The sequence below is a fragment of the Quercus robur genome, chromosome 3 (genome assembly GCF_932294415.1).
Source record: "Quercus robur chromosome 3, dhQueRobu3.1, whole genome shotgun sequence".
In the NCBI taxonomy this organism is placed as follows: domain Eukaryota; kingdom Viridiplantae; phylum Streptophyta; class Magnoliopsida; order Fagales; family Fagaceae; genus Quercus; species Quercus robur.
Window position 1 is genome coordinate 10498455 of NC_065536.1, and position 15160 is coordinate 10513614.

General features: G+C 33.2%; 1 protein-coding gene and 1 pseudogene across 17 annotated transcripts in view; both read left to right on the forward strand.

The window, feature by feature from the left end:
• The window catches only part of LOC126717009 (non-functional pseudokinase ZED1-like), a 90367-nt pseudogene extending 89676 nt beyond the window's left edge, over positions 1-691 (forward strand).
• A 5108-nt stretch (positions 692-5799) lies between these two features.
• Positions 5800-15160, forward strand: part of LOC126717012 (cullin-1-like) — a 75046-nt gene continuing 65685 nt past the window's right edge. Inside the window, exons 1-8 of one of the 17 annotated variants that reach the window (XR_007652375.1) lie at positions 5800-6157; positions 6688-9016; positions 9853-9905; positions 10473-10842; positions 10928-11125; positions 11215-11292; positions 11698-11784; positions 12211-12485. Coding sequence is in view for 10 of the 17 variants with exons in the window: in XM_050418150.1 (XP_050274107.1) it covers positions 8886-9016; positions 9824-9905; positions 10928-11125; positions 11215-11292; positions 11698-11766 (558 nt within the window). In the remaining 7 variants the exon portion in view is untranslated. Of the gene's footprint in view, positions 6158-6687; positions 9906-10472; positions 10843-10927; positions 11126-11214; positions 11293-11697; positions 11785-12210; positions 12486-15160 lie in introns of those variants that run through there. The other 16 variants (XR_007652377.1, XR_007652376.1, XR_007652378.1 and 13 more) reach the window with 16 other exon arrangements.

Genomic DNA, 15160 nt, shown 5'->3' on the forward strand with positions numbered 1-15160 from the left:
ATGTGGCACCTGAATATTTTTTTAAAGTAAATGAGAAAACTGATTTATATAGTTTTGGTATGCCACTTCTTACACTTTTGACAGGATGGTTTATTTTTAGATGGTGAATATGATATTGAGGCCTATTATCTAGTAGATTGGGTGCGTTCCTGTGTTGAACAAAATTAGGTAATCAAAGTTGTAGATAAGACGATGCTGGAAGAAAAGAATTGATCACAAACAGTTTCTGGCTGTGGAGGTTGTCTTGAGTTGCATTTCTGATATAGCAGAAGATAGGCCAACCATGGTTGATGCGGGAAAACAACTCAGGCAAATTTATGAGTCTGTTTCACCTCCTTAGCTTAGCTTAGCTCTATGCAGATGAATTAACATTTAGGACATTCTATGCTATGCTCTATAGTGCAATTGAAAGTAAACACTTGTTAGAGTCGCATGGTAAAAATTCTGCGATGTTACAAATTACAACTTAATGCATTGGGATTAAACTAGGTTTGATTTTCATTAGGCAGCTAAACAGGACTGTAATAAGACTTACTATTTTCCTTTTCGGATAGCTTGTTGAACTTTTTATCAATGCATGTAACATTTTATGGCCAATGATAAAGTATTTGGTATAACAGATATACCAAATCAGCCATGTACTTTATTGCCAATTCTGGTAGTCTAATTCTTACCCATATTCATGGCTATTTCTGTAGGATCTTCTATCAATATATGCTGACATGAGCCTTGAATAGGGAAGTTCTGTGTTGCTGTTAAAATAATGGCCCATGCAACAGTGAAAGCTCATCTTTTAGCAATTAGGAGGTGTTAGTAGAACAAGCAACACAAATACACTGATTTTTTTAAGCAAATCAATGAGGCATAATCTATGCTGGAAGTGATAGGATTAACATGCCATTTTGAAATCAAAAGTCCATATATGTGTATACGTATGCACCTTTCTTCTAAGATTAAGCAATTTTGGTTGGGATTAAGTGTGTTGATTCATTAATTTTCTGGTAATCCACCTACAATTTTGACATTTTTCCCACTTGCAAATAGTTTTTCTCTTTTGCCAATCTGACAAAGACACATATTTGCCTTCTTTGTCAACATTGGAAGATTTTGCAAATTTGTTCATATATATGTGTGTTTTTTTTTTTTTTTTTATTCATAAACAATAGAGTGCTTTGCTCGCTTAAAATTTGTATATAGATGTTAAATGTGGTAAAATTTCATTGCACTTAAAATTGACACTATATTTGTGTGAAACATATTACTGCTAAGTGCTTTAGTTTATGTTACATTTACGCTCTGTTTATTTCAATGTAAAATATTTTTAAAAAAATATTTTATAATTTTACCATGTTTGTTTTACGGTAAAATACTTTATTTGATCAAAAATAATATATTTTCAATCAACCAAATCAACCTATACAAATTTATATAAAGTATTTTACACTTAAAATTTGGGTAAAACATTTTACATATGCTTTCTCCCTCTCACCCCGATACTTATTACTCCCTCACTCCCACAGTCACTTTCACGCTTAAACTATACCTCTCAGATTTCTCTCCAAAAACCCAGCCACCTCTGGTCCCTCTCTCGCACCCATCTCCGGCTCCAAGGTTTGAGGCACCATCAGCAAGCTCCACCCTCTGGTACTTTTCTGTCTTTTTAGATTAGATTTCTCCTTTTCTTTTCATTTTTCTTCATCTCTAACCTTTCTCTGGTTTTTCTTAGGTTCGATTTCTACTCCTTGCTAGAAAAACTCCTCAAAGTTTCAGGTTTTATTTTTGACGAATCATAATTTTTACACACGTTTGATTTCTTATTATTTTTCATATGGGTTTTTTTGTGTTGATTTGGTTGTGTGAGATTTATTTATTTCTTTGATGATTTTGACATTGGTTGTTTGATATGAGTTAGGGTTTATGATTTTCAGATCTGGGTTTTTTTTTGGGGGGGTTTTATTTATGTGTGGCATTATGATATTTGTGTGATGAAATTACTGTATACTAGTTTATGATTTCCTTTTCTTTTCTTTTTCTCTGGATTGTTGTTGTCCCTATTTTGTTTTTTTTTCAGTGTTTCTTTGTGATATATATAAAATTTTTTTTCGGGAGCTAAAAACGATAGAAACTTTGATTGATACTATGGAATAATACCAATAAAAACTGAGTTAAGAGCAACTCAGCTAGGGAGAACACCAGCCCAACAAAGCGATATCCCCAGGAAAAGAGAGAAGAAATTGAATAAGGCCAAAAGAACATGAGGCCAGACAACAACTATCCTCTAGCTATCAGATTAGACCTGTGCTGTCATCATGCTTTGGTAGTCTTCCAATAATCCACTAGCGCCCTGTGTAATCACCCTTGGATGCACCTGAACCTGTTCAAAATTGAACTTGTTTCTTGCGTTCCAAATAGCAAAAGCTTAGTTAAAATTCAAAGAAGATAATAGGGAAACTAGGCTTTTGATTCATATTTAATTATTTATATCAACCTCTGAGTAATGCATTTGGGAAGCATCTTGATTGTAATTTCTGGACACACTACACAATATCTGGCTAATGTTGCCTTATATACAGAGCTAGGGACTTCAAATTGTGTGAACTAGCTGAATAGGAACATCATAGGCTTCCATTGGGTACAATACCAACAAATATTGCTATTCTTTAGAATTTTGACGAGCTACACATTGTGCTCAAGCTATTACCTAAGCAGTCTTGAGATTGATGCTAAAATTGTCTTGTTGACTTCATAGATTAATGACATTAACATTATAGTTTTGATCACGTGTTCTTATTATTATTTTTTTTTAATGGAGATTTAATTTTTTTTCCATGTTTGGACCCAAAAAGTATCAGACTTCTGTAAAACCTGTAATATAAGTCAGACAAGAATACATGCGAATCAAGATTTGGGTCAGAAAAAAAGCTAGCTTGGCTGTACTCATTCTCTATCAAGCTTGGTTCTGGGTTTTGTCCAGAAATATTTTGCAGGTTCTGCTGTATCTTGGTTGAGAAATGTGAACCCCTACCTCTTGATTGGAAGAGCCGAGATGGGTTGTTGGTTCATAATGGAAAATGTGAGAGGCCCAGGCCACTGGCTTGGGGCCTTTAGTGTAAGCTGCTAAATGTGACAACAATAATTTTTAAGCTAATGTTCTGTTATGGAGATAGGTATTGTTTACAACAATCTTTAGTTTGTCATTAGCTTAGTAAGATTTGTGGAAGATTTTCAGATTCCCCCACCCCACCCCCCCCCCCCCCCCCTCCTCACAAAAAAATTAGCTAGGTAAAAGCCTTAAATACCAGAATTTTGTGTCAACTACATGATTTTTCTTTCTGCTGTTTGGACCTGTCAAAATCTAGCCTGTTTCTTGTAACAGTCATACCATAATTCTTTGCTTGTGGCCCTACTGTTGCTCACTTATTCTTTTTGTTCTATGCATGTCTTTGTGGTGGCATTGGTGCAGGAATGCATCAGCATATGAAAGAGCATGATATGCTCAATGCTTTTATACATCATTAATTGTTAGCATGTACGCCACATGAAACTGGTTTTAGTTTAGATGCCTACTGATTACTGCATTTTATCACCTTCATCTTACTGTTCATCTAAATTGTCAGTGTTGCTGGTATATGCGGCTTAACATTATTTGCACTCAGTAATATCAAAGCTAGTAATTTTGGTACTCCAATTTAATGTTTTATAGTAACACTAGTGATGTTTGATTCTGGCTGCAGGAAGTTACTTCAATTCTTGTAGCAGATGGTGAGTCAAGTGAGAAGATATTAAAGAACTTCTGACAAACCAGATGTAGTTCATATTGTTGTATTATTTTTGAGCAACAGTTAGTGATTTATTTGTTCGAACTGCTGATTATCATTTCAGCTTGGTGTAGAAAATAAAACATATTTTGGGATTTTTGAGCGTCTTATTTATTGTATGTGGGATGGTGGATGAACGTATACTTATTGCTACTTGCCTAGCTTTTTGAATAAGAACGTATACATATCTAATCCCATATTGCTACTTGCCTAGCTTTTTGAATAAGAAATTAACGTCAGTTTCACTTTAGAAAGTAGAGGAATTTGTTTATTGTAAAGTGAGCAAAAACTTTTATAGATTTTGGCAGAAAGTTCGTTCAAAATTAAGTAAAGAATTTTTTTTTTACTAGCTCTAATGATCCCTCATCCGTCTCTATGTATATTTTAGAAGTTAATTAAAAAAATGATTAAATTTTTTAATAGTTTTTTTTTCTTTCATTTTACGATCTGCCAAACACTGGAAAATATTTTACACAGTATTTTCTTGTACATTGCCAAACACTATAAACTGAAAAATATTTTCCTGCAAATATTTTACATCAAAACAAATAGAGCGTAAATGTTTCTTCCATAAAATGTATATCACTTAAATAACTATTTTCTTGAATCCAAGTTTTTATTTATATCTATTATAGGTTAATTACAAGCAATATGTCAAAATAAGCAGTTGTCATTTACTATTTAATCTATAAGATTAATAGTTTATTATATTAGAATGCACGCCAAAAAAAACCTATGAGAACTCTTCATGGATTAGTTCATTTTAAATTCCCAAATACCTTATATTTGAAAACTAAAATAATAGAACACCTTAGCAAGATGGTTGTAAAGAAGAAATTTATTCAACTATGGGTTTAGCAAACTATTGTTACCAAAAAAATAAAGTTTTGAGTAATAAAAACTTTTGTAAAAGTTACCCAAAGTCTAATTTTGAATCTCTAGTAAATATTCATTTTGTCTCACGTTGATAGTAAGGTAGTTTACATTCCTTTAAGAACGTTAACAACCCTTTTTTTTTTTTTTTTTTTTAAATTTATCACATGTGAGGAAGAAAGTATTTGAACCGAGAATTTTTTTATGAAGAATATCGAGTAGTGTCATTGGGTTTCAAAACTCTCGTCAAGATATTAATGAACAAAAAGATTAGGGAAGTGGTAGATTGAGCAACTAACAAAAAAATAAAAATAAAAAAAGATTAAGAGAATGATCAAACGGAAAAAAGGTATAGCTTTTATTCAAGTAGAACTATAAAATTACAAATAAGAAATTACCTTGTTGAATTTCTATTAGTAAAATCAGAGTAACATTGAACCATGTTCCTGTAAGGTTTATGTGAAACTCTAAAAAATTTTACTCTCTCATTTTTGTATCTACAAACTAAAGTTCTAACTAAATTTCTTCCTGGAGGTTTTGTTGTATTAGCTTTGTTGTTTTGAGTTGTAATGGTTGATTTGGATTAAGTAAAAAATTTTCTAAAAAATAAACCATATGAAATATAAAGGCAAACTTAGCTTCACTCTTTACTTGATATATAATATTGAATAAAAGGCAAACTTAAAATTGGGTTAGATACTTTCAATGAACGAAAAAAATTGACATAAAACGTGAAAAATAAAATAAAGAAATATATATTTTTCTAATCACAAGAACGGATGATTGGTTATAGATATGGTTTGAACTTTTGTAGTGCATAATATTTGTTTTAAACTTTTGAGGTGCATTGCATTTAATTAAATAAAAAATCTCGTTTAATTTAATTTAAAATTTTAAGAAATTAATTAAAAGAATTCCTTTAATATATCAATAGTGTTAAGGTTTTCACTTTAATATTGCCTTGCATCACATTTTACATGGTAAAAGTGAAAATACCCACCCGGCCCAACCCATGCCTTCTAAATTTAAAGTTCTAAACAATCAGGCCCAAAATACAAAGAATGAACACCAACACCTGATGTGCTGCTTATTACTGCTAGTCGTATACTCTCTGTGTCTGTAAATAAAAGGAAAGAGGCATCACTATCATTGCCTGCCTCTTTCTCTCTCTCTCTTTGTTTCTTTTTCGTATGTAATCCATCTATCTACATTTGGATTCACCCACCCACACCCCCCTTGTGTCTGATCAGATGCCCTTTTCTTTCTTTTTCTCCAAACTAATTTTATGATGATGATGTCTGTGATTGTCACTGTGACTGTGCATGTCATAGAACAAGAAGATGGAGCAGCCGCAGCAGCTTCTACACTTATCGGTGTTCCCGCTGCAACTTCAACCTTCACACCACATGTGCTTCCTTATCGCCCACCATGGAATCTGAAGTTCTAAATAATGAAAAATGCAACGGGTGCGTACAAGCCATTTTCCCTCCCTTTTACAGTTGTGTAAATTGTAGCTTCTTTCTACATGAATCTTGTGCTAAATTACCCAAAACAATGAAACACCCACTTCATCCACACCCACTCACCCTCTTCCCATTTTTTCATTATTTGGAAATTTCTTGTTATGCCTGTAAACGTGCTTGCAATGGCTTTGTCTATGTTTGTTTGGCATGCTGGTTTATACTCGATGTTTCGTGTAGTTTGATCTCTGACATCCTTACCCACCATGATCATGAGCATCCACTTCTTCTGTCTAGCATATAATCTGAACAGAATTGCAGTTGTTGTGATTCTAAAATTTACCCAATATTTCGTTATACCACTAGTGAATTTGCTTTGGACTTCAAATGTGCTAAACTACCACAAACCACGAAGTACAAACAATATGAGCACCCTTTTACTCTCTTTTATAATGCTGAAAATGACTTTGGTGAATAATATTGTGATATTTGTGAAGAAAAACGCGACCCAAAGCATTGGTTTTATTATTGTGCAGATTGCAATTATCCTGCACATACCAAATGTATTCTTGGGGAAGATCCAAATGACAAGTAACACATATAATGGCCACCAGTTTGGAGGTGCTAACACATTGACCATCACCCACACCCTCTTACTTTCATTGAGGAGATAAAAGGCTACACTTGATGTGATAGTTCTTGCGAAGAGTTGATCTACCAATGTGCCCAATATAATTTCCACATGCACTATTTTTATTTATAGAAAAGACAAATGTTGTTTTAATTTTTATTCTATACTATACTTACTTAGTCCACAAAATTTTTGGTGTGTGAAATTGGCCAAATAACAATGCAGCTATTCTTTTTAATGCTCTTTTTTTGAGATCAATGTTTAGATAGGACATAAATACATTATACCAACTCACGGTTCTCTGCATCTAGTTGTACCCTACCTTAGTTCATCATTATCAAATTGAATGTTTTATTATGACAACCCATTAGTGTAGTTTATAGGGGAGCTTTTATTTATTTTATATCCATTTGATTTTAAGCTTATTAGGATTGTTGTTTCTTACCTCCCAAATGGCCAAAACAATTAACGTGTTGTCACATTTATTAAAGTTAGATTTCAATCCCACAAGTAACTTGAACCTACCAACAATCTTGATGTTGGCAATAACCCTAAGGTGAGTTTTTTCTCTATTTGTTTTAGTATGTTTGGCAATAATCCTAAACTTTTGAGTTGGTTGTTGGTGTGTATGTATGTTTAGGTGTTGGGAAATTGGTCAGTTGCCGATGATGTAACCATTTTGGAGCTATGGGTGGTGGTTTTTGGGGTGTATCTCACCTTTTTGACAAAATGTCTTAGGATCCTCAAGTCTTAAATTGCATCAATTACATAATATACAAGCAGCTTAGGCTCATGAGTTTAAAAACGCTGCATTTTATTGGTAAGTCGTTGTAGTAAATCTACTTGTTATTTTGTTGCAACCATAATTAATAGTTATCCTAAATACAAATTCTTTGAAGGTATATGGAATTTCCTAGAAGTAATTGATTGTAAAATGTGAAGCTGGACTTTTCTTCTAAAATATATCTACTACTTTGCTTAAATAATACCCAATATGCCAAAAATATCAACTTCATTGCATTCCAAGTATGGAGAAATCGTCTTACGTGGAGGGAAAAGTTATGACCTTCAAAATAGTCTATGAGGGCAACTATTCAGTCTTAGAGAAGGTAAGAATCCACAAAAGCAGGTAGCCAAACCAAGAAATTATGGTTTTCCTCTGATTTTTTAATCAATTAAGTCGTTTTCTTTTCGTTTACTTCTCTTATGTGCTATTAATGTTCTTTTGGCAGTGGACCCATTGGAGCATAGGAGATATGATGTCACCATCCAGGAAATTGCTCCTTCCCCCATCTGTTGACCTGATTAATATCGTAAAAGTTCAATCTTATATTTCCTTTAAAAAATATACTTCAGATTATTGTGTATATTTCTGACAATACAAGACTTTAATAAATCCCACTCTTGTCAGAAATATACACAATAATCTGAAGTATATTTTTTAAAGGAAATATTTTGTGAAATTTCTACTGAATGTGGGAAATCCACAATGGAATTATAAGTGTGTACTATTTATTCATTTGAATTGCATACAGTTTTTATAAAAAGCATGTGGTGGCAACAGATTTCTTTAACCTAAAAGGGTGAAAAGTTGTGAACAATCTATAATGGTGAAATTTCTATATAACTTTTTATATGATTTATTACATATGTAACTCAACATTTCTTTTATTGTTGCAAGTGATGAATTGCATATATTTGTGTAATCTTTTAGTTTTCCACTTTATAACTGATTAGTGAGCTTTAAAGATGCCAAAGCTGATTAAAATTGAACTAGAAGAGCAACTCATGGATTCATTTTATAACCCTGTATGTGGACAACAGTGATGGGTCATAGATTGTCTATTTCTAGTGAAGATGTTGGCACTTACAAGAAGGGTGGGTTTTTCTTTGATGGAGTGGTTTGAGATGGAGGAGTTAGATGGACAATAAAGGCAGGGGATAGAGTATATTTACTATTGCTTGAAGGAATGCTTTGAAGAAACATAGAAATCTTATATTGGATCTGATTAATGTGGTTGATTAACACAAGAATATGTGGTTATTGTGGGTGAAGTAGGTGGCTATTTGTACTATTGGGTATATTGTGGATGAATCAAGAGAATGAGGCAGATTGTAATGCTGGATGATGGGTTGAGGATTCTTGAAGAAGGGATTGTCAGGGCTAAGCATATTCTGATTGGACACCCACCCAAGACATTGTTCACTGGTGAAGGCTACATGAAGTTCTATAAGTAGCCCTTTTTATAATTTTATTGGGTTTTCTTGGTTTCTTTTGTTGAGTAATTTGTTGTAATTTATGAATTTATTTTTTTTATGTAACTTATGTTCATGTAGTTTTTGGAGTAAAATTATAATGGGTTCTCTAGTTTGCTTTGTTAAGTGATTCATTGTAAAGTACAAGTTAATTTGTCATGTTCGTTTAGTTTTTTTTGAGTACCCTTTTTGAAAATTATAATGGGTTTTCTTGGTTTGTTTTATTAAGTAATCTGTTGTAGAGTTTGCATGTATTTTTTATGTTTGTGTATTTTTTTGAGTATCCTTTTTGATAACTATAATGAGTTGTCATGGTTTGTTGTTAATTTTTTATGTACATCCTTGTGTGCTTATAGATATAGTCATTACTTTTTTGTGAAAATTTTAATTCTTTCTTTTGGTTTTCTTTGTAATTTATTATATCTATTCACAAATGTAAATTTATTACATTAATGAAGTTCTTTAAGTATCCTTTTCTTAAATTATGATGCACTCTCTTGGTTTCTTGCTTGTTTGTCAATTTTTCATATATATACGTGTGCGTGTTTGCACACATTCTCAATTATAATTAGGTTATTACTAATTGTGGGATGATTGAAGTAAAGAATTAGCATAAGTTGCTAGAACGAACATGTAGATTTTTTTTAGAATGAAAACAGAAAGGTTTCTGTTTTAGCTCTTTCCAGTAATATATTAAATGTTATATATTTGTCAAGCTGTGATTTTGCATTTTGTCACATTATCTTTCATCTCCATGAAGAGTTCTTCCTTCACTTGGTTGATAGCTGTGTTAACACCATGTGTGATTATTCAGGGCAGCTTTATGAAAGATACAAAATGGCTTTGGAGGAGAGCATTGTTTCAGTGGTGCGATTCTAAAACCTTTAGACAACTTCTTCATTAGTTTAGTCCAATTTGCAAATGAGATAAGTTATGCAGAATGCATAGTTAGATGGTAGAACTTTGGTCACTGAAAACAATCCCCCCCCACCCCCCCCAAAGGAAAAAAAAAAACCCAAAATATAGAAAAAAAAAAAAGAACAGTGCAAACCAGAACAACAGCCAAAAAAAAAAAAACTTTTGTATGTTAGCATTACAAATAACAAGGTTGTTCACTGTGTCTTTTATGTTGTCTTGGATGGATTTATATTGTAGGATCAACTTGATGGCACATTAGCTGTATTATTTTGTGTTTCGAGCTCCCTTTTCTAATGAAATGGTAGCTTGGTGAAAATTAAGGACTGGCAAACAGATGGACCATGGCTACCTTATCTGTAGAGCTAGCTAGCTGTCTATAGACCAACCTCCCAATTTACTTTCCCAATGCTTTTCTACTCGGAAATACCTAGACACCTTGGTTACCTAATGTTTTATGGAATAACACCAACAACTTTTATGTTCTGTTAATCTTCCTGCTTTCAATTGTACTGTTAGGTGCTGCCATCTCTAAATGACAAACACAATGCCTATTTACTTATAGAACTTCTGCAAATGTGGAAAAATTACAAGGTGATGACAAAGCATTTATCAGGATTTTTTATGTACCTTGATCATCACTTTGTCAATAGAAGAAGCATTCCTTCACTCAATGATCTTGCAATTCTTTGCTTCCACGATCTTGTAAGCATGCTCTTTCATGCGTAAAATAGCTTCCTTGAGTTTGCATGGTTCTCTCACATGCTTTTTCTATTTTTACCTTCCTTTTTCAGGTTAAGATTCACTATAAGCTAATTTTTACTTTCATTTTGAGTTTCAATTCTGCAGTAAGTTGTTTGGTGGCTTTAAAGATGCTGCAATTTCCCTAGTATGTTGACATTCTATATTAATTTTATGAATTGGTTTCTGTTTCTACCAATTGGGCTTTAGACACTTGTGACTTGTGTGTCCAGATCAAGCAGGAGCGGAATGGTAAACAGGTACAAGACTTGCTCAAGAATGTCTTGAATTTTTTTTTGGAAATCGGAGAGGGGAAGATAGACTACCATATAGCATTTGAGCTGCTCATGCTTGAAGAAGCAGCTAGTTACTACTCTCAATTAGCTTTGGAGTTGCTTTGTTGCATATCATATGCAGATTACATTCAAAAGGTTGTTATTTTTCATTGGTAGCAGCTTGAAAAGTTCATATATGTAATGCAAAGTATGAACTATGGGCTTAGTTTTTTTGAATTATTCAGGTTGTGTGGTTCTTGATTCAAGAGCAAGAAAAAGCTGGTCAGTACTTAAAGCAGGCCTCTCTAGAGAAGTTACTTGAGGTATTTCTATCGTTATATTAATTTTTTACCACCATTGCATAGTTGTTGATCATTGGGCTTCCTGATAGTGCCCTAAATTAATAAACATGAAGGTGAAGAACTCAGCACCGTAAATAAGTTAATTCAACTTTATGCTTAGATGATTAAATTGTTATGGAAACTGGTCAATTTTCAAACATGTAAGGTGAAAGGTATTCTAACCCGGTTGAGTTTTGCTGTGATTTCACAAACGGCCTTTACAGTTAGAAATTGTATTCCTACAAAAAGGATTACAAAAGCTAGCACATTGAATGAATTATTTCCTCCAAGAAGCATTTTTTGGTTTTATGGTTTTGGGTTTATTTGTTTCTCAAAAGAAGTTTATAATGCTAGCTGATGTTTTGCCTTCTCTGGTATCTTTTGCAGTTTGTGAAATGGAAGTTGATGGGTGAAACTGCACAAGTATTGATTCAAAAACAAAAGACTGAGAGCTGAGACACAGTAACTTATCAGGTATGATTCATTATTTTGTTCACCTGCCTGTGGGAAATTTAGGTTTGAGATTGGCGTCTCCGACAAAGTAACTTCCCACTGTGTGATAGTTTTCTCATGGTTTCTTCATATATTTTGCTGCAATCTGTCACCAACATTTTTTTGCTAGCACACGTACAACAATTTTTGTGTTTGCTGTTTTATCCTTCTTCATTGTCTTTATCTTTTCTTTTCTTTTCTTTAAAAAAAAAAAAGCATCTGTATTGATCCAGTCAAATATCGATTCACATTCTTTTAGACACATAAGAACCAGACACTTGTTTCTTTCCATATTTTGATCATTGGATCATTTGATGCATGTCTTAGTTTTGTATTCACTAACAGAGAGGAAGTTTAATGCTCTCTCTCTCTCCCAAATGTTCTTCTGATTTATGGCTAATTCTGTAGGATCTTCTATCAAAATATGCTGACATGAGCCTTGGAGAGGGAAGTTCTGTGTTACCGTCAAAACAGTGGTCCATGCAACAGTGAAAGTTCATCTTTTAGTAATTAGGAGGGGTAGTGAAACAAGAACACAAATACACTGATTTTTGTTAGCAAATCAACCAAGAGTTATTTATGCTGGAAGTGATAGTTTAAAATGCTATTTTGAAATCAAAAGCCCATATGTGTGTATATGTATGCATCTTTCTTCTACTATTGAGCAATTTTGGTTGGGACTAGGTGTTGGTTCATTAATTTACTGGTAAACCACCTACAATTATGACATTTTTTCCCCTTGCAAATAGTTTCTCTTTTGGTGGAAGATTCAAGTTAACTTAAACTGTGGTAGTGGTGAATGAAGAGCTATTAGTGATGACTAAAGAGCAATTATGTAATAGTGATCACTCAGTCAGCAAGGGGCGGGGTGGGAGACTAGTGTGACTACAGTAGTTGCAAATTTTTGGGATGTGGGTTTTTGATATTTTGTGGTCTTGATCAATTATTATTTCAGGGCATGTGATATTCTGGAGGTTTTTTTTGGATGATCAAGGACTAAATTTGGTGATTTTGTGGGATTTTGATTATTGGGATTTACTGGGTTTTGGATTTTTCTGAAGTGGGTTTTTTGATATTTTGTGGCCTTGATCATATTTCAATTGAGGGGAAGTGAAATATTGGAGGAATGTTTGGGTTATTGTAGTTAAATTTAGGTTAGTTTTAAGGGTTTTCTATTGGTGGTGGGGGAGATGGGGGAGACTAAGCTTGAAGAGTGAGAGGCTTGTTGTTCTTACATGGACAATGATCAAAACGTCGATATTGATGTTGCTTTCTCTTAAATTGTTAGGGTTTTTGACATAGGACAAGGGGAACAACAAAATCTGATTTAGAACACAAGGGCAGATCTGGTATAACTTGGGTTTTGAAGAATTAGAGTTAGGTTTTGGTGTGGAATAGACTAGAAAATAATAGGGATTATAGGGTTTTCAAAGGGGACAAGGACTAATATGGTTCGGGAATGAAAACAAAGGTGAAAATCAATATTTGGGTTGCTGTGAGCGGTGATATGAATCACACAAACCATAAAAGAAAGCATCATAGCTCTTAAAAATTCTGAAAACATTCATTATCTCAATAGAAAGCATCACAAATCTTTAAATAGGAAACTAATACCTAATCCTAGTTGAACTAGGATTTCTTAAAACCCTAATAAGACTTGGACTTGGCCTCCTTAGGCTTTTACTACTAAGCCCAACTAAATAACCAAACTTAAATTAAACCCAAAAGAAGATATAATGGACTGTTAGCATAGCCCATTCCAAAATATTATGAAATTACAAAATTGCCCTTGATAATTAAAATAAAATAAAATATAATAAATCTGTCTTCTCATTGCCTCCTGCATCATTTTTTATTGATGTTATATGTTGATCCTTTTAAAGTGTGATCAATGCAAATTTGGTTGCTTTTTGAAAATTTGTGTTTGGATGTTGTTATCATGGGCTGCACTTGTAACAAAGAATGAAAATAAAAATAAAAATAGAACTGGAGTGTGAACTAGCAATTGATGGTTAGGTGGTTTTGAGAATTCTGATGGATCACTTAATGCCACATGCACTGGAATTTTATTTCCTTTTATTTGTTTGTTGAGATAACTAAGGAAAGTGTTTAGTTTTCATTGTTCATGTACTGGTTTTTCATTATACAAAAGACTCATGTCAACAAATTGTTGGATTGGGAGGATTTTGCCTTCATGGATAATAGATGATGATGAGACTAATTTAAATCAAGGAATTGTTTCAAGGATTAGTACTGTTGCTGTGTAGTTTATCAATCGAAAAGATTTGTCGGTTTTATTTCTTTCTTTTCTCTTTTCCTGCATCTTCTCAGCTAGCAAAAGCATTTAGAAATTAGTTGTGTAATAGAGTACAACTAACTCATGGGAATAGAACGTGTTTTCTATCTGTTAAGTCTAGAGACATTGTTAGTCATGAGTTTTTAGAGTTCATACCAATGCTAGTCTTCATTAGATGCCTCAAGTGATTTGATATTCAATGACTGATCATCGTCTCAAGCTTGAATGAGGTTGCTTCTATTAATATCTATCAAAAAGTTAACTAAGACTATGTCCAATCCATTTGGATTTATACCTCCAAATTTAAAATATCACAAGATATGTTTGCTTTCACAAATTATCATGTTGAGGATGGAATAGCCATAATTTCCTAATTGTCACACACTGACTAGATTCCAGAAGAAGGAAAGAGATGTTTACTTTGAACAGTCTTTAAATGATAGGGGGGTCCACAAGCCTAGATCCCCAACAGAGATATTTGATATGGGCTTGGTAGTGAGAGCCTAGGTTGCCATACCTAAAACTTGTGTCATAGAACATCATTTGTTGGTTTAACTATTTCCTCTATAGTTGGTAGTCACTTGCAATTAAATCTCCATCTGAACATATTTCACTCATCAAATATTCTACAAGCACATCAATTCCATAGATTACATTCAGTTGCTCCTCCTTTCTCTTATGGTTTTTTTGTACTTTCTAAATATATTCCATATTGAAGTGCCAATATACGATATAAACAAATGTATACTAGAAGTATAAATATATGTTCCAAGTTGCAACTGTGTCATTGAATTATATTACACCTTCGTGTTTTAAAAGTTGCATGTGGAGGTACGAAATTGTCACTAAGAATGGGGTTTTAGAAATTGGCAGCCTTATTATGATTGAACACAGTTAAAAGTCAAAAACTTAGTTGGACTCAATTGGCAGCTCAATAGCCAATATATTAGTGGCCCTTTGAAATGCTACTGAAGCAGAGAAGGGGAACATTTATGTTCATGCTTCATAGTGGTGTCTCATTCCTTGAAGCACAATTGAGAACAAAAAACATAGGATGCTTTC